This window comes from Dendrobates tinctorius, unplaced genomic scaffold, assembly GCF_039654945.1.
Source record: "Dendrobates tinctorius isolate UK_male_01 unplaced genomic scaffold, ASM3965494v1 ptg000019l, whole genome shotgun sequence".
NCBI classification, from domain to species: domain Eukaryota; kingdom Metazoa; phylum Chordata; class Amphibia; order Anura; family Dendrobatidae; genus Dendrobates; species Dendrobates tinctorius.
Genome location: NW_027361687.1, coordinates 53,701,813 through 53,726,994, shown reverse-complemented (window position 1 = coordinate 53,726,994; position 25,182 = coordinate 53,701,813). Strand labels below are relative to the sequence as shown.

The 25,182-nt window shown below is 42.5% G+C and overlaps 1 protein-coding gene across 1 annotated transcript; it reads right to left on the bottom strand.

Moving 5' to 3' along the window:
- Positions 1-4,796: 4,796 nt before the first annotated feature.
- On the bottom strand, positions 4,797-8,502 carry BOLA1 (bolA family member 1). Its single transcript, XM_073567044.1, has 2 exons — positions 8,402-8,502; positions 4,797-5,403 (listed from the first exon to the last, which is right to left on the bottom strand). Exons 1-2 carry the CDS (start codon positions 8,408-8,410, stop codon positions 4,960-4,962), a joined length of 453 nt encoding a protein of 150 aa, XP_073423145.1. The 5' UTR covers positions 8,411-8,502; the 3' UTR covers positions 4,797-4,959.
- Between the last annotated feature and the right edge of the window lie 16,680 nt (positions 8,503-25,182).

Sequence of the window (25,182 nt, the reverse complement as noted above, 5' to 3'; positions counted from 1 at the left end):
TATGTAGTATGCATGTTGCATGCATGTAGTATATATGTAGTATGTATGTTGCATGTAGTATATATGTAGTATGAATGTAGCATGTATGTAGTATGTAGTATGAATGTAGCATGTATGTAGTATGCATGTTGTATGTATGTAGCATGTATGTAGCATGTAATTTTTTTTTTTTTTTTTTTACATTCAACACATTAGCCGGATGATGGGACTACTACTGTCCCATCATTGGCTAATGTGTCAATCACTGTCATGGTAGCAGGCATCGCCCGATGGGACTTGTAGTCCCATCGGACGATGCCTGCACAGCCCCCCGGAGCCTGCACAGCCCCCCGGAGCCTGCACAGCCCCCCGGCAGGCCGGCACAGCCCCCCGGCAGGCCGGCACAGCCCCCCGGAGCCTGCACAGCCCCCCGGCAGGCCGGCACAGCCCACCGGAGCCTGCACAGCCCCCCGGCAGGCCGGCACAGACCACCGGAGCCTGCACAGACCCCCTGGCAGGCCGGCACAGCCCCCCGAAAGGCCCGTACAGACCCCAGAGAGGCTGTACAAGGGAAAAACAGGATTTTTCTTATTCCGATACCGGAAGTCCCATAGACTTGAATGGGACTTCCGGTATCGGAATCGGCGATACCGATACTTTTTTTTAAGATCGGCCGATCCATTCCGATCCGATACTTTGAAGTATCGGACGGTATCGCTCAACTTTAGTCCTAAGCTATGTTGTGAGGCGAAATTTTAACCCCGCGCGTTCCAATTAACCAAACAATTTTGCCCCTGTCTACATACTGGGGAAAAAGTGTGTGACTGTCAAGCCCCGCCCCTCATTATGTCATAATGCCCCTATCTACGTAATGGGGAAACAGTGTGTGCGTATCAAGCCCCGCCCCTCATTATGATGTCACAATGGTTACCATGGCGAGGCTGATGTCATCAAGCCCCGCCGCTCATTATGTCATAATGGTTGACTATGGGATGGAGGATGTGTGATGGGTATATGGGCACTGGACTGTGGGATGGAGGTTATGTATGGCGGGTATATGGGCACGGTACTATGGGATGGAGAATATGTATGAAGGGTATATGGGCACGGGACTATGGGATGGAGGATGTGTGATGGGTATATGGGCACTGGACTATGGGATGGAGGATATGTATGACGGGTATATGGACACGGGACTATGGGACGGCGGATATGTATGATGGGTATATTGGCACAGGACTATGGGATGGAGGATGTATTATGGGTATATGGGCACTGGACTATGGGATGGAGGATATGTATAATGGGTATATGGGCACGGGCCTATGGGATGGTGGATATGTATGATGGGTATATGGGCACGGGACTATGAGATGGAGGATGTATGGTATATGGGCACGGGACTATGGGATGGAGAATATGTATGATGGGTATATGGGCACGGGACTATGGGATGGAGAATATGTATGATGGGTATATGGGCACAGGTCTATCGGATGGTGGATATGTATGATGGGTATATAGGCATGGGACTATGGGATGGAGGATAATTATAATTTGTTGTAACTAACCACAGTTAGTTACTATGCCCGGGCAGCGCCGGGCTCTTCAGCTAGTTGGCAATAAAGGACATATAACAAAATATTGAGATGAACTTTTGTTAATGGCCAAATACTTATACTTATATCCACCATAATTTGCTAAATAAATTTTAACAAATCAGACAAGGTGATTTTCTGGATTTTTCTCGTTTTGACTCTCATAGCTGTGGTCTACCTTTGATGTCAATTACAGGCCTTTCATCTTTTTAAGTGGGAGAACATGCATAATTGGTGGCTGACTAAATACTTTTTTTCCCGACTGTATATCCCAGCAGCACCTTGCTTGTCCTCAGTGCTGCAGGCCTGTTCTCTCCTGTGTGCTTCCTGACAGATAGATCTAAGCTTGGATATTTTTTATTTCTATGGATGAGGTGACCATTGATAGTTTCGATTGTTCTGGCTGTGAACTATTTGGCCAATCTTCATGGCGATGTACAAATTCCATGTTTCATTGCTGGTTTATGAGGCTCTTCAGACTTTCCTCACACCCTCTCCTGCATGCATAGCAGAGATGAGCATAGCATAGCTGAGTTGTGCTACAAAACGGCTATCAGGGCATTATGGTGGGTCGTAGGGTCATCTGCTCCTCATGAATTAGACAGGGTCATTTGGTGCAAATGCAGCTGCTATCAGTGGGTTCTTCAGCATACCCAAGATGAATGCCGCTATATCCCAGAATGAAAACAGGCATAGTTGCTTTCTACTCTGGCTAATAGATGAGGGTCCCTAATCTGGAGGCTCCATGTAATAACTAATAATATGCTTAAATATAGGTTTTCTAAGCCAGACAACCCATATAATTAGTAAAAGCATTAAAGAAAAGAGAATGTTTGAAACCCCTTACTCCCATCATGTTTCAAGACGGGTTTTGTGCTTATTGGTGCCCCCTGTACAGTAACTGTGAGTCATTACACATGATGACGATTAACTCTCAAAAATAATTAATTATAGCATAAAAGAATATTTAGAATTGAGAGTCCACAGTGGTTGATACCTTTTAATGGCTAACTGAAAAGATGGTAACACATTGCAAGCTTTCGAGACTACTCAGGCCTGGAGTAGTCTGGAAAGCTTGCAATGTGTTACCATCTTTTCGGTTAGCCATTAAAAGGTATCAACTACTGAGGACTCTCAATTCTAAATATTCTTCTATCTACTGGCTAACACGGTACAAAGATATATATCTTTCCTGTAATTATACCCTAAACGTGATATCAGCTGAATTACTACATTGCTCAAAAAATAAAGGGAACACTTAAACAGAATAAAACTCCAAGTAAATCAAACTTCTGTGAAATCAAACTGTCCACTTAAGGCCCCTTTACATTTAGCGATGCACCAGCGATCCCGACCACGATACGACCCAGTCAGGATCGTTGGTGCATCGCTAAATCGTCGCTAGTGAGCTGCCAAACAGGCAGATCTCACTAGCGACGCAGCGATGCTCGGCAGTCACTCTTACCTTTCAGACACGGCGAGGGTGTCCGTCTTCCGCCCGCGTCCATAGCTCGCTCGTCGGCGCCAGCAGGAAGCCAACGACGAGAAATGGACCAGGCTGATCTAGCGCGATCAGCGATAGCCAGCGGGGGGCCGGTCGGAGGTAAGTATCACGTAACGATATCGCTAGCAATATCGCTGCTGCATCACAAAATCGGTGACGCTTTAGCGATATTGCTAGCGATATCGCTATGTGTAAAGCCCCCTTTAGGAAGCAACACTGATTGACAATCAATTTCACATGCTGTTATGCAAATGGAATAGACAACAGATGGAAATTGGCAATTATCAAGACACACGCAATATAGGAGTGGTTCTGCAGGTGGGGACCACATCTCACTACCAATGTTCTCTGGCTGATGTTTGGGTCACTTTTGAATGTTGGTTGTGTTTTCACACTAGTGGTAGCATGAGATGGACTCTACAACCCACACAAGTGGCTCAGGTAGTGCAGCTCATCCAGGATGGCACATCAATGCGAGCTGTGGCAAGGTTTGCTGTGTCTGTCAGCATAGTGGCCAGAGGCGCTACCAGGAGACAGGCCAGTACTCCAGGAGACGTGGAGAGTGCTGTAGGAGGGCAACAACCCAGCAGCAGGACTGCTACCTCAGCCTTTGTGCAAGAGGAACAGGAGGAGCACTACCAGAGCCCTGCAAAATGACCTCCAGCAGGCCACAAATGTGCATGTGTCTGCAAAAACGGTTAGAAACCGACTCCATGAGGATAGTCTAAGGGCCTGACATCCACAGATGGGGGTTGTGCTCACAGCCCAACACAGTGCGGCCCTCCAAAGAAATGCCACCCCACACCATTACTGACCCACTGCCAAAACCGGTCATGCTGACGGATGTTGCAGGCAGATCGCTCTCCACGGCATCTCCAGACTCTGTCACATGTGCTCAGTGTGAACCTGCTTTCATCTGTGAAGAGCACAGGGCGCCAATGGCGAATTTGCCAATCCTGGTGTTCTGTGGCTAATGCCAAGCGTCCTGTATGGTGTTGGACTGTGAGCACAACCCGCATCTGTGGATGCCGGCCACTCAGACCATCCTCATGGAGTCGGTTTCTAACCGTTTGTGCAGACACTTGCACATTTGTGGCCTGCTGGAGGTCATTTTGCAGGGCTCTGGCAGTGCTCCTCCTTGCACAAAAGCAGAGGTAGCGGTCCTGCTGCTGGGTTGTTGCCCTGCTACGGCCCAATCCACTTCTCCTGGTGTACTGGCCTGTCTCCTGGTAGCGCCTCCAGCCTCTGGACACTACGCTGACAGACACAGCAAACCTTTTTGCCACAGCTCTCATTGATGTGCCATCCTGGATGAGCTGCACTACCTGAGCCACTTGTGTGGGTTGTAGAGTCCATCAACTACGAGTGTGAAAGCACAACCAACATTCAAAAGTGACCAAAACATCAGCCAGAAAGCATTGGTACTGAGATGTGGTCTGTGGTCCCCACCTGCAGAACCACTCCTTTATTGAGGGTGTCTTGATAATTGCCAATAATTTCCATCTGTTTTCTATTCCATTTGCACAACAGCATGTGAAATTGATTGTCAATCAGTGTTGCTTCCTAAGTGGACAGTTTCATTTCAGAGAAATTTGATTTACTTGGAGTTATATTCTGTTGTTTCAGTGTTCCCTTTATTTTTTTGAGCAGTGTATTATACCACCCCCTGTTTTGCCTCCTGCCCAATAAAAAAAAAATGCAATAATGAAAAATAATGTTATTCAAGTTTTTAATTTATTAATTTTTGTTGTGACCTGTTTTCATGTAACACTGAATATTCTGATATACAATACATTAAAAAAAAAACAAAACACAAAAATCTGAAAAACACACAAGAGGTTCCTTTGTCTTCAGAGATCATATCTTTCTCCTTTGGATCTACACCTGAGTGCTCAGCTTTTTGCCCACCTGGTGATCATGCTTCGACCCCCCCATACATGCAGGGCTTTCACCAACAGTGGAGTTTTCCGCCCATTGTTGCGGGGTCTTGGCCTGGATGGAGAGGGCATGAACAGGTCCAGCTAACTCTTCTTTGAGCAAATCATTGACAAGTCTGTGGCGCTGAATTAGAGACTTTCCGCTGAACACATCTGATACCACCACCACTTTAAAGTGGGTTTCTGACCCGGGGGGCACGGCATGCATAGAACTCTCATTATGCACCTCTAGGTGGCAGGGTTCCAGGTTCTCACGCAGTTTCGCCCTGATTGATGTCTCCACAGGTTTTTCCATGTTTTGCGATCCTGAATATCTTGAGGTCACTGAAGCTGAAGGGAGAAGTGTGCAAGACCGGAGAAACCGTGCCGGGAGCATCAGCTGAAACTGAAGAGAGGGGGTTTACATACAGATAAAGAAATGGGAGCTCTGACAACAAACATATACAGCAAACCATTAGCTCCTGTGGCAGGGGCGTTACAGGAAGGTCCTAAGCTGGGGGGCAAATGTGCGGCTCCTGCGGAGCGCGGGGGAACTGCGCGGCAACTGCGTGGCTCCTGTGGCGCGGGGGGGGCAACTGTGTGAATCCTGTGGCGCGGGTGGGGGGGGGCAACTGTGTGAATCCTGTGGTGCGGGGGGAGGGGCAAGTGTGTGAATCCTGTGGCGCGGGAGGGGGAGCAACTGTGTGAATCCTGTGGCGCGGGGGGGAGGGGCAACTGTGTGAATCCTGTGGCACGGGGGGAGGGGCAACTGTGTGAATCCTGTGGCACGGGAGGGGGGGCAACTGTGTGAATCCTGTGGCGCAGGGGGAGGGGCAACTGTGTGAATCCTGTGGCATGGGAGGGGGGGCAACTGTGTGAATCCTGTGGCGCGGGGGGAGGGGCAACTGTGTGAATCCTGTGGCGCGGGAGGGGGGGCAACTGTGTGAATCCTGTGGCACGGGAGGGGGGGCAACTGTGTGAATCCTGTGGCACGGGAGGGGGGGCAACTGTGTGAATCCTGTGGCACGGGAGGGGGGGCAACTGTGTGAATCCTGTGGCGCGGGGGGAGGGGCAACTGTGTGAATCCTGTGGCGCGGGGGGAGGGGCAACTGTGTGAATCCTGTGGCGCGGGGGGAGGGGCAACTGTGTGAATCCTGTGGCACGGGAGGGGGGGCAACTGTGAATCCTGTGGCACGGGAGGGGGGGGCAACTGTGTGAATCCTGTGGCACGGGGGGAGGGGCAACTGTGTGAATCCTGTGGCGCGAGGGGGGGGCAACTGTGTGAATCCTGTGGCACGGGGGGAGGGGCAACTGTGTGAATCCTGTGGCGCGAGGGGGGGGCAACCGTGTGAATCCTGTGGCACGGGAGGGGGGGAACCGTGTGAATCCTGTGGCACGGGAGGGGGGGCAACCGTGTGAATCCTGTGGCACGGGGGGAGGGGCAACTGTGTGAATCCTGTGGCGCGGGGGGAGGGGCAACTGTGTGAATCCTGTGGCACGGGAGGGGGGGGCAACTGTGTGAATCCTGTGGCACGGGAGGGGGGGCAACTGTGTGAATCCTGTGGCACGGGAGGGGGGGCAACTGTGTGAATCCTGTGGCACGGGAGGGGGGGCAACTGTGTGAATCCTGTGGCACGGGAGGGGGGGCAACTGTGTGAATCCTGTGGCACGGGAGGGGGGGCAACTGTGTGAATCCTGTGGCACGGGAGGGGGGGCAACTGTGTGAATCCTGTGGCACGGGAGGGGGGGCAACTGTGTGAATCCTGTGGCGCGGGGGGAGGGGCAACTGTGTGAATCCTGTGGCGCGGGGGGAGGGGCAACTGTGTGAATCCTGTGGCGCGGGGGGAGGGGCAACTGTGTGAATCCTGTGGCACGGGAGGGGGGGCAACTGTGTGAATCCTGTGGCACGGGAGGGGGGGCAACTGTGTGAATCCTGTGGCACGGGAGGGGGGGCAACTGTGTGAATCCTGTGGCACGGGGGGAGGGGCAACTGTGTGAATCCTGTGGCGCGAGGGGGGGGCAACTGTGTGAATCCTGTGGCACGGGGGGGAGGGGCAACTGTGTGAATCCTGTGGCACGGGGGGGAGGGGCAACTGTGTGAATCCTGTGGCACGGGGGGGAGGGGCAACTGTGTGAATCCTGTGGCACGGGGGGGGGGCAACTGTGTGAATCCTGTGGCACGGGAGGGGGGGCAACTGTGTGAATCCTGTGGCACGGGAGGGGGGGCAACTGTGTGAATCCTGTGGCACGGGAGGGGGGGCAACTGTGTGAATCCTGTGGTGTGGGAGGAGGGGCAACTGTGTGAATCCTGTGGCGCGGGGGGAGGGGCAACTGTGTGAATCCTGTGGCGCGGGGGGAGGGGCAACTGTGTGAATCCTGTGGCACGGGAGGGGGGGCAACTGTGTGAATCCTGTGGCACGGGAGGGGGGGCAACTGTGTGAATCCTGTGGCGCGGAGGGGGGGGCAACTGTGTGAATCCTGTGGCGCGAGGGGGGGCAACTGTGTGAATCCTGTGGCACGGGGGGAGGGGCAACTGTGTGAATCCTGTGGCACGGGAGGGGGGGCAACTGTGTGAATCCTGTGGCACGGGAGGGGGGGCAACTGTGTGAATCCTGTGGCGCGGGGGGAGGGGCAACTGTGTGAATCCTGTGGCGCGAGAGGGGGGCAACTGTGTGAATCCTGTGGCACGGGGGGAGGGGCAACTGTGTGAATCCTGTGGCACGGGGCAACTGTTCGAATCCTGTGGCGGGGGGGGGGGGGGGGGGGCAACTGCACTGATCCTGCGGCGCAGTTACTTATTCATATCTGTGAAAATCGACTGCCCACTTTGATGCCCAGAACGCATTTAGGCCAGACTGGAAAGACCTGGGTTTGATGTGTTCTATGTCTGCAGTGTGATATAAGTGGCCCAAAGTCATTTAACCCTGTCATTATTCGCTCTTTGATGCCCATTTTTGTGCCAGTTTTATCATTTTTGTCACTGATTGTAAGTGTATTCACATCAGGGCACCTTGCTGCATTGTATGTTATTATTGTGATGCTTATTTTTTGTTGTTAAACCTATAAAAAACAGAAAAGAAAAAATTGCCGAATAAAAAACTGACGAAGAAGAAACCAACTTCAGCCTCGTAAAGAGGACTGCTAATGCAGAAATATTAAAGGGGTCTCCAGCAGCAGATTCCAGTAAATCAATGTAATTTAAAGGAGGCTCGTTCAGCATATTGCACTACACAGAGCTTGTTGGGCAGAATAATTAAAGGGGGCTCCTGCAGCAGCTGCACCTCCTTAGTACAGGGGTCTCAGCCAGTACAGACACTACGCAAGCAGCTGCGGCAACACATAACACTGTCTACTCCAGCAAACCAGGGGTTAATGCAGCGCCCACCCATGCAACCCCCACTTACTGCACACATCACACCGCAGACCGCAGCGCCCTTGCTGCCATGACCAGGAAACCGCGTTGCATGATGGGAAATGTACTCGAACTGCTTCACCAAAAACCACAACTCCCATAATGCATCTGGTTACAAGAGGGCTGTTTCGGATGTCGCTTTCCCTTTGGTATGGCAAAAAGAAATCCCCCCACAATAACTTCTAGTTCCCCAAACAGTGAAGATGTGATACGATATCATGTAAGGGACCAATTGTGCTGAATTCGGGAACTATTTTTCACTGATTCTCTGAAGTTGCAGTTCCCCAGCTTAGCCACCAGATGGCAAACGCTGTTATGCCTCAGTTTGGCCACCAGATGACAGGCGCTGCCATTCCTCAGTTTGGCCACCAGATGGCAAACGCTCCATTCCTCAGTTTGGCCACCAGATGGCAGGCGCGCTTTACACATGAGCAGTGAGTACCCTGCAGTGCCTTCTACATTTCCCAAGATGATAGATAGATGATAGATAGATAGATAGATAGATAGATAGATAGATAGATAGATGATAGGCAGAGATAGATAGATAGATAGATGGATGATAGGCAGTGATAGATAGATGATAGATAGATAATAGATAGATGATAGACAGATAATAGATAGATGATAGATAGATAGATGATAGATAGATAGATAATAGATAGATGATAGACAGATAATAGATAGATGATAGACAGATAATAGATAGATGATAGATAGATAGATAGATAGATAGATAATATATAGAAAGATAGATGATAGATAATGATAATAGATAGATAGATGATAGATAATAGATAGATAGATATAATAGATAGACAGATAATAGATAGATAGATAGATAGATAATAGATAGATAATAGATAGATAGATAATAGATAGATAATAGGTAGATAGATGATAGATAATGATAATAGATAGATGATATATAGATAGATATAATAGATAGACAGATAATAGATAGATAGATAGATAGATAATAGATAGATAGATAGATAGATAGATAATAGATAGATAATAGGTAGATAGATGCTAGATGATAGCTAATGATAATAGATAGATAGATGATAGATAATAGATAGATAGATAGATAGATAATATATAGAAAGATAGATAATAGATGATAGATAGATAATAGATAGATGATAGATAGATGATAGATAATAGATCATAGATAGATAATAGATAGATAGGTGATAGATAGATAGATATATAATAGATAGATAATAGATAGATAGATAGATAATATATAGCTAGATAGATAATAGATAGATAGCTAATAGATAGATGATAGATGATGATAATAGATAGATAGATAATAGATAGATAATAGATAGATAATAGATCGATAGATAGATAGATAGATAAAAGGGAAAAAAATAGGCAGCACTCAAATTAAATGTGAAAAAAGTGGATACTTTACTGATCCTCAGATTGCTCATATATCTGGAGAGAAAATAAAAAGGATATAGTTATAAACATATCCATATATATAAAAACATCAGTAGCACATACAACACACAGAAGTCAGGCTACATGGAAGGTTATAGTCAAAAGGAGTTTCTCAAAACATATGTACCTTAAAATCAACATTTAATCCTGCTGGTTTTAATGTCCCCAGCTCATATATCCATCTCATTTCTATTTTTTTTTAAAACTTCCGTTTTTTTTTAAAACAGAAGTTTTAAATTTTTTTTTAAAAAAAATTAAAAAAATAGATAGATAATAGATAGATAGACAATAGATAGATAATAGGTAGCTAGATATTAGATAATGATAATAGATAGAAAGATAGATAAATATATAGATAGATAGATAATAGATAGATGATAGATAGAAAATAGATAGATAAATATATAGAAAGATAGATGATAGATAGATAAATAGATAGATAATTGATAGATAATAGATAGATAATAGATAGATAATAGATAATAGATAGATAATAGATAGATGATAGATAGATAGATGATATATAGATAATAAATAGATAGGTAATAGATAGATAATAGATAGCTAGATAGATAATAGATAGATAAATAATAGATAGGTAATAGATAGATAATAGATAGATAGATAATAGATAGATAGATAATAGATAGATAAATAATAGATAGGTAATAGATAGATAGATAATAGATAGATAAATAATAGATAGGTAATAGATAGATAGATAAATAATAGATAGATAATAGATAGATAATAGATACATAGATTGATAGATAATAGATAGATAGATAATAGATAGATAGATAATAGATAGGTAATAGATAGATAGATAATAGATAGATAGATAGATAGATAGGTAATAGATATATTACGGATAGATATCATACTGAAGTGGCTTGTACAGTAGAATATGGAAGGGTTATGATAGGACCCATCAGAGAAGTGTCACCTTGCCGTGGTTGATGGGCACACATGAATTGGCCAAATCAAGTGCTAAGAACCTTCTTTTTTGTAAGTCCATCTTACTGAGGGACAATACAGCTTAGATTTAATGCTTTCAGTGATTTCATCTATCTTTTCCCTCACAGAGGCTGCTGTGCTTTCTATCTATTGTGCAGTCATTGCAGCTTGTACCTGTTCACACTAAGGGTATGTGCACACGGTGCAGATTCTGCTGCGTTGTCCAGTACCTTTATTTCCTATGGAAATAAAAAACGCAGTGCACATACTGCGGATTTTTCCGCGCAGTTTCGCTGCGGGTTACAATCCGCAGCATGTCAATTGTTTGGTGCAGAAACGCTGCAGTTTTACACCTCATCCATTATGAGGTGTAAAACTGCAGGCAAAACCGCAGATAAACCGCAGGACTTTGTCCAGCGGATTTACCTGCAGTTTTCTCTACAAAATCCGCACACCCAAAAAACTACGTGTGCACATAGCCTAAGGAGGTGCTGCTCAGGCTTTTTTGTATGATAGATGATAGATAGTAGCTATTTCCATGAGCAGATAGAGCCATAGACAGTTGATGATGGCTCAGTGATGTCGGGGAGCAGGTTCCTCAGTGTTTCCGGCACCGTCTCAGATATGACGGCTCAGTGATGTCGGGGAGCAGGTTACTCGGTGTTTCCGGCGCTGTCTCAGATATGACGGCTCAGTGATGTCGGGGAGCAGATTCCTCGGTGTTTCCGGCACTGTCTCAGATATGACGGCTCAGTGATGTCGGGGAGCAGGTTCCTCGGTGTTTCCGGCACTGTCTCAGATATGACGGCTCAGTGATGTCGGGGAGCAGGTTCCTCGGTGTTTCCGGCACTGTCTCAGATATGACGGCTCAGTGATGCCGGGGAGCAGATTCCTCGGTGTTTCCGGCACTGTCTCAGATATGACGGCTCAGTGATGTCGGGGAGCAGGTTCCTCGGTGTTTCCGGCACTGTCTCAGATATGACGGCTCAGTGATGCCGGGGAGCAGATTCCTCGGTGTTTCCGGCACTGTCTCAGATATGACGGCTCAGTGATGCCGGGGAGCAGATTCCTCGGTGTTTCCGGCACTGTCTCAGATATGACGGCTCGGTGATGTCGGGGAGCAGATTCCTCGGTGTTTCCGGCACTGTCTCAGATATGACGGCTCAGTGATGTCGGGGAGCAGGTTCCTCGGGGTTTCCGGCACTGTCTCAGATATGACGGCTCAGTGATGTCGGGGAGCAGGTTCCTCGGGGTTTTCGGCACTGTCTCAGATATGACGGCTCAGTGATGCCGGGGAGCAGATTCCTCGGTGTTTCCGGCACTGTCTCAGATATGACGGCTCGGTGATGTCGGGGAGCAGATTCCTCGGTGTTTCCGGCACTGTCTCAGATATGACGGCTCAGTGATGTCGGGGAGCAGGTTCCTCGGGGTTTCCGGCACTGTCTCAGATATGACGGCTCAGTGATGTCGGGGAGCAGGTTCCTCGGGGTTTCCGGCACTGTCTCAGATATGACGGCTCAGTGATGTCGGGGAGCAGGTTCCTCGGGGTTTCCGGCACTGTCTCAGATATGACGGCTCGGTGATGCCGGGGAGCAGATTCCTCGGTGTTTCCGGCACTGTCTCAGATATGACGGCTCAGTGATGCCGGAGAGCAGATTCCTCGGTGTTTCCGGCACTGTCTCAGATATGACGGCTCAGTGATGCCGGAGAGCAGATTCCTCGGTGTTTCCGGCACTGTCTCAGATATGACGGCTCGGTGATGTCAGGGAGCAGATTCCTCGGTGTTTCCGGCACTGTCTCAGATATGACGGCTCGGTGATGTCGGGGAGCAGATTCCTCGGTGTTTCCGGCACTGTCTCAGATATGACGGCTCGGTGATGTCGGGGAGCAGATTCCTCGGTGTTTCCGGCACTGTCTCAGATATGACGGCTCGGTGATGTCGGGGAGCAGATTCCTCGGTGTTTCCGGCACTGTCTCAGATATGACGGCTCAGTGATGTCGGGGAGCAGGTTCCTCGGGGTTTCCGGCACTGTCTCAGATATGACGGCTCAGTGATGTCGGGGAGCAGGTTCCTCGGTGTTTCCGGCACTGTCTCAGATATGACGGCTCGGTGATGTCGGGGAGCAGATTCCTCGGTGTTTCCGGCACTGTCTCAGATATGACGGCTCAGTGATGTCGGGGAGCAGGTTCCTCGGGGTTTCCGGCACTGTCTCAGATATGACGGCTCAGTGATGTCGGGGAGCAGGTTCCTCGGTGTTTCCGGCACTGTCTCAGATATGACGGCTCAGTGATGCTGGGGAGCAGATTCCTCGGTGTTTCCGGCACTGTCTCAGATATGACGGCTCGGTGGTGGAGGACGATCATTATCTGTGTTTATATTGAGACAGATTTTCTATATTTTTCCTTTATTAGGATTCGCCAGAGAGAATGTCAGGTGTCTCTTCCGTAAATCGACATTTCCATTTCTATGAGGCAGTAGTCTGCACTAATAGACAATTTTTGGCTTTTTGAGGACGTTCTACTGCTAGAAATATCATTGACAGGAAGGTCGGAGCCACATGGCGAGACGATGGCCATGTGACACCATGATGGATCCTTTATGTGGGGAGACATTTATCAGTCATCATCACAAAAACAAAATAAAAATAGATAGTAAAATCTTGGTAATATTCCCGATGTTCAGAGGCCGCTCCATAGAGCAAATGATGAAAACCCTTTTTTACCTCCTTTATCTTCAGGATCTACAACCAGTACATGAAATGTTCCCACGTGTACATTCTGGAGAGCGGACGCTCAACTCACCGATCAAGGCCAAACAACTGAGATTGGTTGAATTTCAATTTCCACAATGTGGAGAACATTCGAGCGGCAGTCCTGTGCAAACGAGGTCGAAATGAGCAACTCTCATCCTTTAGGAAAACAAAAAAGATTTTTTTAAAATGTGCTAAAATGTTAGTTTGGGAAAAATTGCGATTTTGTTTTGAAAATAAACCAAAATAATAAATAATAATTTGTTTTTATTTTACAATTTCGAATGAACTTTTAGAAATTCTATATAAACATGAAGATAATTAGAATAATGAGCGAGTAACATCATCTATGTCCAGTTTTTTTTCGGAGATCAAGAAATGAAAAAAATGTATCAAGTGGAAACTGTGTGAGGAGATGCAGGTTTATTGGAGCAGGTGTTCTTACATGGTGAATTTTTGAAAACTTTTGGAATTATTTTCCCTTAGGACGTTACCTAATGCAGACTGGATTCCATCAGGATCCTGCACTTTACTAGTTTTTAAAAAATGTAGAAAAAAATGCTGCAAAAAACTCTACATACAACAGTGATGAGGATTCACAGGGAAATGAATGGGGAGAGTTTTTCAAATGTTTTTTAAGACGATTCTTGTTGTGAGTGTGCGAGGGTTGGCGGATCCGCTGCACAAACAACTACAGCCTTTACTTATCGTAGGGCATACAATTATTAGTGTGGTTTGGGTACAGAACTTGTGGAAATGTTTTCTTCTTTCCCATAAAACATGATCTGAAAAGTTTTTGAAAAATTTGGGAAAAGTTTATCCCCCCCCCCCCTTTTGCAGCCTTTATATAGGACTGTGCCTTTATGGAGCATTTTCCATCAGGATCCTCTTCAAAAAAGTGACAGCCACTTTCTTTTTTTTTTTTTTTTTAAAGTGGCAAGAAAATGCTCAAAAAAGTCAGCAAATTGGAATAACATGAAAATGAATAGGAACAAGTTTTTTTTATTTGCTTTTTAAGCATTTTTTGTGTTATTTAGCTACAAAAAAATCTCAAAAAGCTCTGTCTGCACATAGTCTTACTTGTCAGACTATTGAAATCATTTTTCTGTACTTTGTATAAACTTTTTATACTGCAAATAGTAAAAAAAATTTCATCAAGTATATTTTATTATAGACATTATTTTATTATTGTATTATTTGTTATTAATTTTATTTTATTATTTATTTAATTTGTATTTTATTGTTAGTTATTTTACTATTATTTATTTTATCATTTTTATTATTTATTTGATTTTATTATTTATTTTTTATCTATTTTAGACACTTTTTTATCTATTTTATTCATTTTATTATTTGCTATTTATTGTATTATTTATTTGATTTGATTTATTTTATTATTGGTTATTTATTTGATTATTTACTTGACTTTATTTACTTCATCATTATTTTTTTATTTTATTTTTTATTTTATTTTCCATCCATTTAATTTGTTTTATCTGTTTTGTTATTTATTTTATTATTTGTTATTTATCTCAGTATTTATTTTATTATTTCATTATTTATTTTATTTTTTATCGATTTTATTATTTATATTATTACTTGTTATTTTAAATTTTAGTATTTATGCTATCATTATTTTTCTTTTATTATTACTTATGTTATCTTATTATTTATTTTATTGTATCTTTTTTGTGTGTATTGTATTATTTATTTGTATTATTTATTGTATTATTTTGTATTATTATTATTTATTTTATTAGTTGTTATTTATTGTATTTTTATTATTATTATTTATTTTATTAGTTGTCATTTATTGTATTTTTATTATTATTATTTATTTTATTAGCTGTTATTTATTGTATTTTTATTTATTTATTCTATTAGTTGTTATTTATGGTATTAATTTTTTGTATTTATTGTATTATTTATTTGTATAATTTTATATTTATTGTATTATTTTTATTTATTTTATTAGTTATTTATTTTATTTTGTTATTTATTACATTATTATTTTATTTTTCTCTTGGTATAGATACATAATAAACTTTACACAAATATTGGTAGCTATTTTCAGTCTGCGGGAAACGTGTGCCATTGTGTGGTCTTTTTTCATTGCTCTATAAAATTCTATTTCAGGGAGCTGAAAACCTGAAGAGACAGATGGAAACGATTAGTAAGTGTTTTAGATAACAAGCACCAGATATCGGGTCAGAACTCTACAGACTGTACAGACATTTCATGTGTCAAGTGGGAGAATATTTTCTTACAAAGTGGAGATAATATTATATTGGATGCTATGAGTCAGGCACAGATTTTTCTAAATTTAATGTAATAAATTATATTTTTTTGACTTTTGTATTTTTTTGTATTTTTTCCTGTATTTATTGATTATTCTGAAAATTTAAAATACATTTTTTCCATTTTTTTTAAAATATTAATTGGCAGTTTTTTTTAATATTCACATTTTTGTAGACTTCTTTTTTATGTATCTTTGTCTTTAGTTTTATATTTGATATATCACATTTATTACTATTTTATAAATTCAGTAAACGCATATGTTTATGATACGATCCATTATGGCACAAAACTAATGAAAAAAATAAAAATATAAAAAATAAAAAAAATATGTAACATGAGAAAAACAGGCAAATGAAAAAACAAAGTTTTGGATAAATTCAATTCAATGTAATGTTAAAAAACGTTAAAAGAAAAAAAATAATATAAAAAAGAATCAGTGTAAGATTAAAAAATGCAGATGTAAAAATAAAAAAATAAAACAAGAACCGATGTAAGGTTAAAAACGCATATGTAAAAATTAAAAAAATAAAAAATGATATTTACTTCAAGATAATGTTAAAACACAAGGTAAAATTAAAAAAGTAAAATAAGAGTATAAAAATTTCTATGTAATGGAAAAAATGACAAAAAAGAATTGACGTAAGGTTAAAATATGTAAAAACAAAACAATAAAAATAAAAAAAATCCATGTAAGGCAAGGTAATGTAAAGAAATGCATGTTAATTTTAAAAAATGTAACATAAAATATTTCTAACAAAAATGACAAAAAATGATATAAATTTATTGCAACATTAAAAAAATACTTACGGTATGTAAAAATAAATAAAATATTGAAAAAATGTAATCCATTGTAATGGTAAAAAATAGCTATGTTAAAAAATTGCAAAAAAATCTAGGTAATTTATTGTTATGGTAAAAAAAATTGCTAAAATAAAAGAGATAAGAAAAAAAGGAACAAAAATCAGGGTAATGTAAAAAAAAACCTATATTAAAATAAAATTACAAAAATAAAAAATATATTTATGTAAAAATAAAGAAAATAAAAAAAATCAGTGTAATTTAATGTAATGTTACAAAAATGATTATGTAAAAATAAAAAAATACCAAACAAATGGAAATTAATGTAGTGTTCAACAAATACTTTAAAATATAAAAAAATAAATGTAATGAGAAAAAAGATAAAAGAAAAATATTAAACTCAAAGAATTAATTTACAAAATATAAAATTGAAATAATAAATAACGAAAAAGGTACAAAAAAAATCGCTAGTTAACAGATGGAACAGGTCAAGCTGATTGTAACTGGGACTAATTGTTACCATGATATTTCTAAATATGCTGCTAATTAATATCTTGGTAATTAAAACAATACATTACCAGGCTGCGTTCGCTCCTATAGGTGCCTTGTATGTGTCGCTTGTATATTTTTACCTGTTTGTGCATTTTTCATGGCTGCTTGATTAATATTTCATGCTCAGATTGCAGACGGGGAATTTCTAAAATGTTTTTTTTATTAGATGCCTTAATGAAAATTGGCGTAATACATTTTTCAATTAGTAGTAAAGTATTTTAATTGATACTCAATTGGACGGTGAAAAGAATTATCACTACCAATATTTATTAAGTGTTCCAAAACCTTAATGAATCAATTATTTGACTGCTTAGAATGATGTCATTTTGCTTTTTATTGTAACTGATGAGCGAACGTGCTGGGATAAGGTGTTATCTGAGCATGCTCCGGTGCTAACCGAGGGTCTTCAGCGTGCTCGGATAATATGTTAGAATCCCCGCAGCTATTTGACAGCTGCAACACATCCTGCATGTGTTGCGTCTGTCGAACAACGGCGGGGACACGAACATATTATCCGAGCACGCGCAAGACCCTCAGTTAGCACCCGAGCATGCTCAGATAACACCTTAGCGCATGCTCATCACTACAAAATTTTAAAAAACTTTAGTTTGAGCCAGAATATGACAACTAAACTATGCAATGTATGTAAAAAAAAAGGATCATGCCCCCCCAGCAATTTATTTTTTTTATTCATTTCTATAAAAAAAAAAATGAAAAATTAATAAAAATAAAAAGATTGGAAAGACAACTCTCTGATATCTTCTTCCTTCTTTAATATTTCATGGCAGCTTGGATTTTTCCTGTAGGAGGGGGTATTGCTCACAAAAGTCTGCTTTCCGTATTCTGCAGGCGTAGCTCCACAGATGGGTTGAAGGACCTTTTTGACTGCTCTCAGCTCATGGCATCAGTGTGAAATTCTTCATTTATTTTTGTTATTTTCTTTTGTGGTTTTAAGTATAACAGATGTGATGATCCGAGTTGAGAGCTGAGAATTATTATCTTTTTTTAGATAATGTAAAAAGTCAAATAAATCATTTTAATTTGTCCACATTTTACATGAACCATCAATCACTGTCTTGTGTAGACTGAAATAGGAATCGGTAATATTATAGACATCTGCCATTTCTGATACATGGATTATGCAGGTATTGTGTAGGCGAAGCATTCCCTGAAACATTGCAATGAGTTTGAATAGATCATTTTTTTTTATAGATTAAATTCTCTTTAAATTTTTCACAATTTTTGTGAAACTAAATATTTTTCGCATTTTTTTAAATTTATTCATGTGACCTTTGGTAGATACAATGTTTGATGACAAGGAGTCCAACCTTTGGGATCTGTCTATCAGTAAAATGAAGGGTTGTGGCTGTCATTGTCTATCTGGGAGTTTAGGAGGAGCCTTACTCATGACAATAATTCAAATACATTAATTCAACCTTTATTGAAAATTATCTAAAAACAGGGCAACCACACAGAAAAACCAACAACTAACCATGTCACCTATTTTGGCCCTACACTGGGGACCTGATAATGACTACCTACCAGCGGAGGTTGGCACCCTAAACACAATCGAGATTGGCGCCCCCGCTCCACGATGGCTGACCCTGATGCTCCTAAATAACCATGGACTGGTGCAGCACAAAGTCACTCATTTGACCAGGAAAGGAGTGTAAAGGTGTCGCCAATATAGGTAGGTTAATAGGCAACAATAGAAAAGGTGCAAAACAAGTGACTAATCTTGAATCAAATAAGGCTGATGTGGTTGTCCTGTTTTTAGATAATTTTCAATAAAGGTTGAATTATTGTATTTTAATTATTGTCATGCGTAAGGCTCCTCCTAAACTCATAAATTGATTTTTTGAGCTTACGTTTCTATTAACTTTAAAATAATACTGTCATTGTCTATCCACATAATATCAGATCAATAATAGGTTTATTACACAGCCGTGATGTGTCCAGAACTGATATGACTTTTAAAAAGGACCCGTCATCAGGTCTAATGTGTCCAGTATTCTCCCTGCCCCAGAGTATGCTTTTTATTTCAATTTAGTCATAATTTTTATACATGTGACAATCAGATTTGTGCAGAGGAGTCTAAAGACATGCTCCAGATGATCCTATGAGCCACGCTCTCTTTATAAAAAAAAAAACATTAAAATTTAGCACTAACTATATACACTCACTGGCCACTTTATTAGGTACACCTGTCCAACTGTGTGTTAAGACTTAATTTCTAATCAGCCAATCACATGGCGGCAACTCAGTGCATTTAGGCATGTAGACATGGTCAAGACAATCTCCTGCAGTTCAAACCGACATCAGTATGGGGAAGAAAGGTGATTTGAGTGCCTTTGAACGTGGCATGATTGTTGGTGCCAGAAGGGCTGGTCTGAGAATTTCAGAAACTGCTGATCTACTGGGATTTTCACGCACAACCATCTCTAGGGTTTACAGAGAATGGTCCGAAAAAGAAAAAAAATCCAGTGAGCGGCAGTTCTGTGGCCGGAAATGCCATGTTGATGCCAGAGGTCAGAGGAGAATGGGCAGACTGGTTCGAGCTGATAGAAAGGCAACAGTGACTCAAATTGCCACCCGTTACAACCAAGGTAGGCAGAAGAGCATCTCTGAACGCACAGTGCGTCGAACTTTGAGGCAGATGGGCTACAGCAGCAGAAGACCACACTGGGTACCACTCCTCTCAGCTAAGAACAGGAAACTGAGGCTACAATTTGCACAAGCTCATCGAAATTGGACAGTAGAAGATTGGAAAAACGTTGCCTGGTCTGATGAGTCTCGATTTCTGCTGCGACATTCGGATGGTAGGGTCAGAATTTGGCGTAAACAACATGAAAGCATGGATCCATCCTGCCTTGTATCAACAGTTCAGGCTGGTGGTGGTGGTGTCATGGTGTGGGGAATTTTTTCTGGGCACTCTTTGGGCCCCTTGGTACCAATTGAGCATCGTTGCAACGCCACAGCCTACCTGAGTATTGTTGCTGACCATGTCCATCCCTTTATGACCACAATGTACCCAACATCTGATGGCTACTTTCAGCAGGATAATGCGCCATGTCATAAAGCTCGAATCATCTCAGATTGGTTTCTTGAACATGACAATGAGTTCACTGTACTCAAATGGCCTCCTCAGTCACCAGATCTCAATCCAATAGAGCATCTTTGGGATGTGGTGGAACGGGAGATTCGCATCAGGGATGTGCAGCCGACAAATCTGCGCCAACTGTGTGATGCCATCATGTCAATATGGTCCAAAATCTCTGAGGAATGCTTCCAGCACCTTGTTGAATCTCTGCCACGAAGAATTGAGGCAGTTCTGAAGGCAAAAGGGGGTCCAACCCCTTACTAGCATGGTGTACCTAATAAAGTGGCCAGTGAGTGTATGCCTATATGTCAAGACCATATAGTGTATTTTTAAGAAATACATAACAGAATTTTTGAGTGCCGTTGGAATAAGATCAGAGCAAATGCTGTCAGTTTTTGATGCCTGTTTCCCGGATTACTTCTGATGGTGAAGACGCCAGGGCCACGAACCTTATCTTGCAAACAGTCAAAATTTCTGTCCTGTCAGCATAGGGCATTAACATTAATTACAATGTGTGAATGAATGCAACTGATCCCTAACTAAAGACGGTTAAAAATTAACTTTAATGAACTATTTAAAGAATAAGATTAAAAGATACGACAGTCAGTGTGTATAACGGGACATCGGGATATAACCCCTTTTCCGCTATGCTCACAATATAGTAATTCCCTATATCCCACACTAGTGAATTTTGATAAATATTAGCTTGGTGCGGCCGCTACCAACTGCTCTCTAATATTGTGGCCAATAACACAGACTGACTGAAGCTAGTAAAAACTGAAGCCTCCCCAACATGTTTCACCAGAGATCTGACGTCATCAGGGGACTGAGGCTTAATAAGGCTCCTTAAGCCTCAGTCCCCTGATGACGCCAGATCTCGGGTGAAACATGTTGGGAAGGCTTTAGGTTTTGCTACCTTCAGTCAGACTGTGTTATTGACAACAATATTAGAGAGCAGTTGATAGCGGCCGCACCAAGCTAATATTTATCAGAATTCACTAGTGTGTGATATAGGGAATTACTTTAATGTGAGCATAGCGGAAAAGGGATTAATCGTATTAGCCTGGGTAGTGTATTCCAAAGAATTGGTGCGGCACGTGAAAAGTCTTGGAGACGGGAGTGGGAGGTTCTGATTAATGAGGATGTTAACCTCAGGTCATCTGCAGAACAGAGGGCACGGGTAGGGTGGTAGGCTGAGACTAGGGAGGAGATGTAGGGTGATGCTGAGCCATGGAGTGCTTTGTGGGTGAGGGTAATAAGTTTATACTGAATTCTGGAGTGGATGGGTAGCCATTGTAAGGACTGGCACAAGGTAGAGGCATCGATATAGCGATTGGTGAGGAATATGATCCTGGCTGCAGCATTCTGGACAGATTGGAGAGGGGAGAGTTTGGTAAGAGTGAGACCGATTAGTAGAGAGTTACAATAGTCCAGACGAGAATGAATAAGAGAAACAGTAAGTTTTGCAGAGTCGAATGTAAGAAAGAGTCAAATTCTAGAAATGTTTTTGAGGTGCAGATAACAAGAGCGAGCCAGTGATCGGATGTGGGGGGTGAATGAAAGCTCGGAATCAAGTATGACCCCAAGACAGCGGGCATGTTGCTGGTGAGTAATGGTGGAACCACACACGGAAATGGCAATGTCGGGCATAGGTAGGTTAGTAGAGGGAGGAAGCACGAGGAGTTCGGTTTTTGACAGGTTCAGTTTCAGAGAGAGGAAGGACATGATGTTAGAGACAGCAGTAAGACAATCACTGGTGTTTTCCAAAAAGACAGGCGTGATATCAGGAAAAGAAGTGTATAATTGAGTGTCATCAGCATAGAGATGGTACTGGAACCCAAATCTACTGATTGCTTGATCAATAGGGGCAGTATACAAAGGGAAGAGGAGGGAGCCTAGAACTGATCCTTGAGGAACCCCAACAGTGAGGGAAAGATAAGAGGAGAAGAAGCCAGCAAAAGATAGAGTAAAGGAGCGGTCAGAGAGATAGGAGGAGAACCAAGAGAGAATGGTGTCCTTAAGGCCAATGGAACGGAGCATAGTGAAGAGGAGCTGATGATCCACAGTGTCAAATGCTGCGGAGAGATCCAAGAGAATTAGCACGGAGTAGTGACCATTAGATTTAGCTGTAAGAAGATCATTAGAGACTTTAGTGAGGGCAATTTCAGTAGAGTGTAGAGAGCGGAAACCGGATTGTAGAGGGTCGAGGAGAGAGTTATCAGAGAGATAGCGGATAAGATGGGTGTGGACCAGGCGTTCCAGGAGTTTAGAGTTGAAGGGAAGATTAGAGACAGGTCTATAGTTAGTGGCACACCTTTGGTCGAGGGATTTTTTTAAGTAAATATTTTTTGATTAGAGATCAATGAAACACATTATGGATCCTAAAAGTGGGCGACAAAGCAAGGCGGAATGCTATGGGATTGACAATGGTCACAATCTTTTAAGGACTGATGACCCTGGGACCCAGTTTCCAAGAGGGAACCTTCAACTTAATGTTCCTTGAGTACAACCGCACCAAATCACCAACACACAGGTCCGGACCCGCCAAATGTCTCTGATCAGCTAAACTCTTATATTTGGACCCCATGTTCATAAAATTATCAAGAACCCTTTGCCACACAGACGTAATTGATGATGAAAACTGTTCTTTAAGTAATGATGAAGAACAATTCCTATTAAATGAACAGAGGATGAAACCCGTTTGCCCCCAAAACATTGACATACCAGTAGACTCATGACAACAATTATTTACCTTAAATTCAGCCAGAGTTAAATAGGTAACTCAATCCTCCTGTTTCTCAGACACAAAACACTTAAGATAAATCTCAAGATTCTGGTTAACCCATTCAGTTTACCCATTATACTGCAGGAGAAATGCTGAAGAGTTTGACAGACGGGTTCCCAAACGAGTGCAAAACGCCCTCCAAAATTTGGAAATAAACTGCACCCTCTAATCAGGAACAATATCGGTAGGGATCCCATGTAATTTTACAATCTCTCTGATGAAAATTTGTGCCAAGGTCTTGGAGATAGGTAAAGCAGGTAGGGCAATGAAATGTGACATTTTGCGGAATCTATCCACCACCACCAAAATTACAGTATTACTTGCCAACACAGATAGATCAGTGATAAAATCAACCTATAAATGAGTCCAAGATCTAATGGGAATTGTAAATGGTTGGAGAGATCCAGACAGATGAGTATGAGAGGTTTTAGAATGTGCACAAACACTGCAGGCGGCTACATACTCTTGGACATCCTGATGCACCCTTGACCAGCAGAAACACTGAGTAAGAATTTCTGTGGTGGCTTTATTACCGGCATGTCTGTCCAAGACTGAATCATAATGTTCACTAAGAACTCTCAGACGGAGATTCACAGGTACAAACAGTTTACCTAAAGGACAGGCATCAGGGGCATCCTCCTGAGCTTCAACAACCTCTATCTCAAGATCAGAGAACATAGATACATCAACCACCCCTTTTTCTAGTATAGGAACCGGTTCACAATATCTCCACCCCAGGAAAAAATGAGATAAGGCATCCGCCTTAATGTTCTTGTTCCTCGGCTTATAAGTAGCAAAAAAGTTAAACCTGGTGAAGAACAATGCCCATCTTGCCTGTCGAGACGTTAGACGTTTCACAGACTCTAGATATACGACATTCTTATGATCCGTAATTACCAAAACTGGATGAGCTGCTCCCTCCAGAAGATGACGCCACTTTTCCAAGGCCCACTTTATAGCCAAGAGTACCCTGTTACCAATGTCATAATTTCTCTCTGCATATGAGTTTTTTTTAGAAAAGTATGCACATGGACACCATTTACCAGGAGACGCACCCTGCGACAATACAGCCCTCTCCCCCGCTTCAAACGCGTCAACTTCTACGATAAAAGGCTGAGTGTCGTCAGGCTTTATGAGAATCGGCGCAGATTAAAAACACTCCTTCAAGGTGTCGAATGTCTCCCTGGCCAGACTAGACCATTTTGAAAAGTCTGTCCCTTTCCTGGTAATATCCATCAGGGGTTTGGCCACTACCGAAAAGTTTTTGATGAACTTATGGTAGTAGTTGGTGAAACCCAAAAACCTTTGTAATGCATTCATATCCTCAGGATGTTCCCAATCCAGTACCGCCCACACTTTCACCAGATACATTCAAAAACCAGTGGACAATAAAACATATCCTAGAAAAAGGATCTCCTCAATCGAGAATTACATTTCTCTGTTTTAACAAATAATTTATTGTCTCTGAGTATTTGTAAAGCCCCCGTCACACACAGCGAGATCGCTAACAAGATCGCTGCTGAGTCACAAGTTTTGTGACACAACAGTGATCTCACCAGCGATATCGCTGTGTGCGACACTTATCAGCGACCGGCCCCCCTGCCGGGTATCGCTGATCGTGCTTGAAAGCTCTTTACATTTTTTTGATCGTTGGTCTCCCGCTGGCCAGCACGCAACGCTGTGTGTGGCAGGTGGGAGACCAGCGATCAGCGAGCTGGAGCTGGTATCCAAGGTAAACCGCGGGTTGCTAAGCGTGCGCGTCACTTAGTTGCCCGCTGTGTACCTTAGATACCAGCGCACTGGTGCAGGGAGCTGGTAACCAAGGTAAACAAGGTTACCAGCTCCCTGCACCAGCACGCTGGTATCTAAGGTACACAGTGGGTAGCTAAGCAACGTGCGCGCTTGTTACCTGCGTTGTCGCTGGTCCTGATCGCTGCTGAGATCATGTAGCGACACACCAGCGATCCTGACAAGGTCATATCGTTGTCGGGATCACTGGTGCGTCGCTATGTGTGACGGGGGCCTAAGACCTGCCTGACATGTACCTGATGTGACTCAAGGTCAAGTGAAAAAATTAATATGTC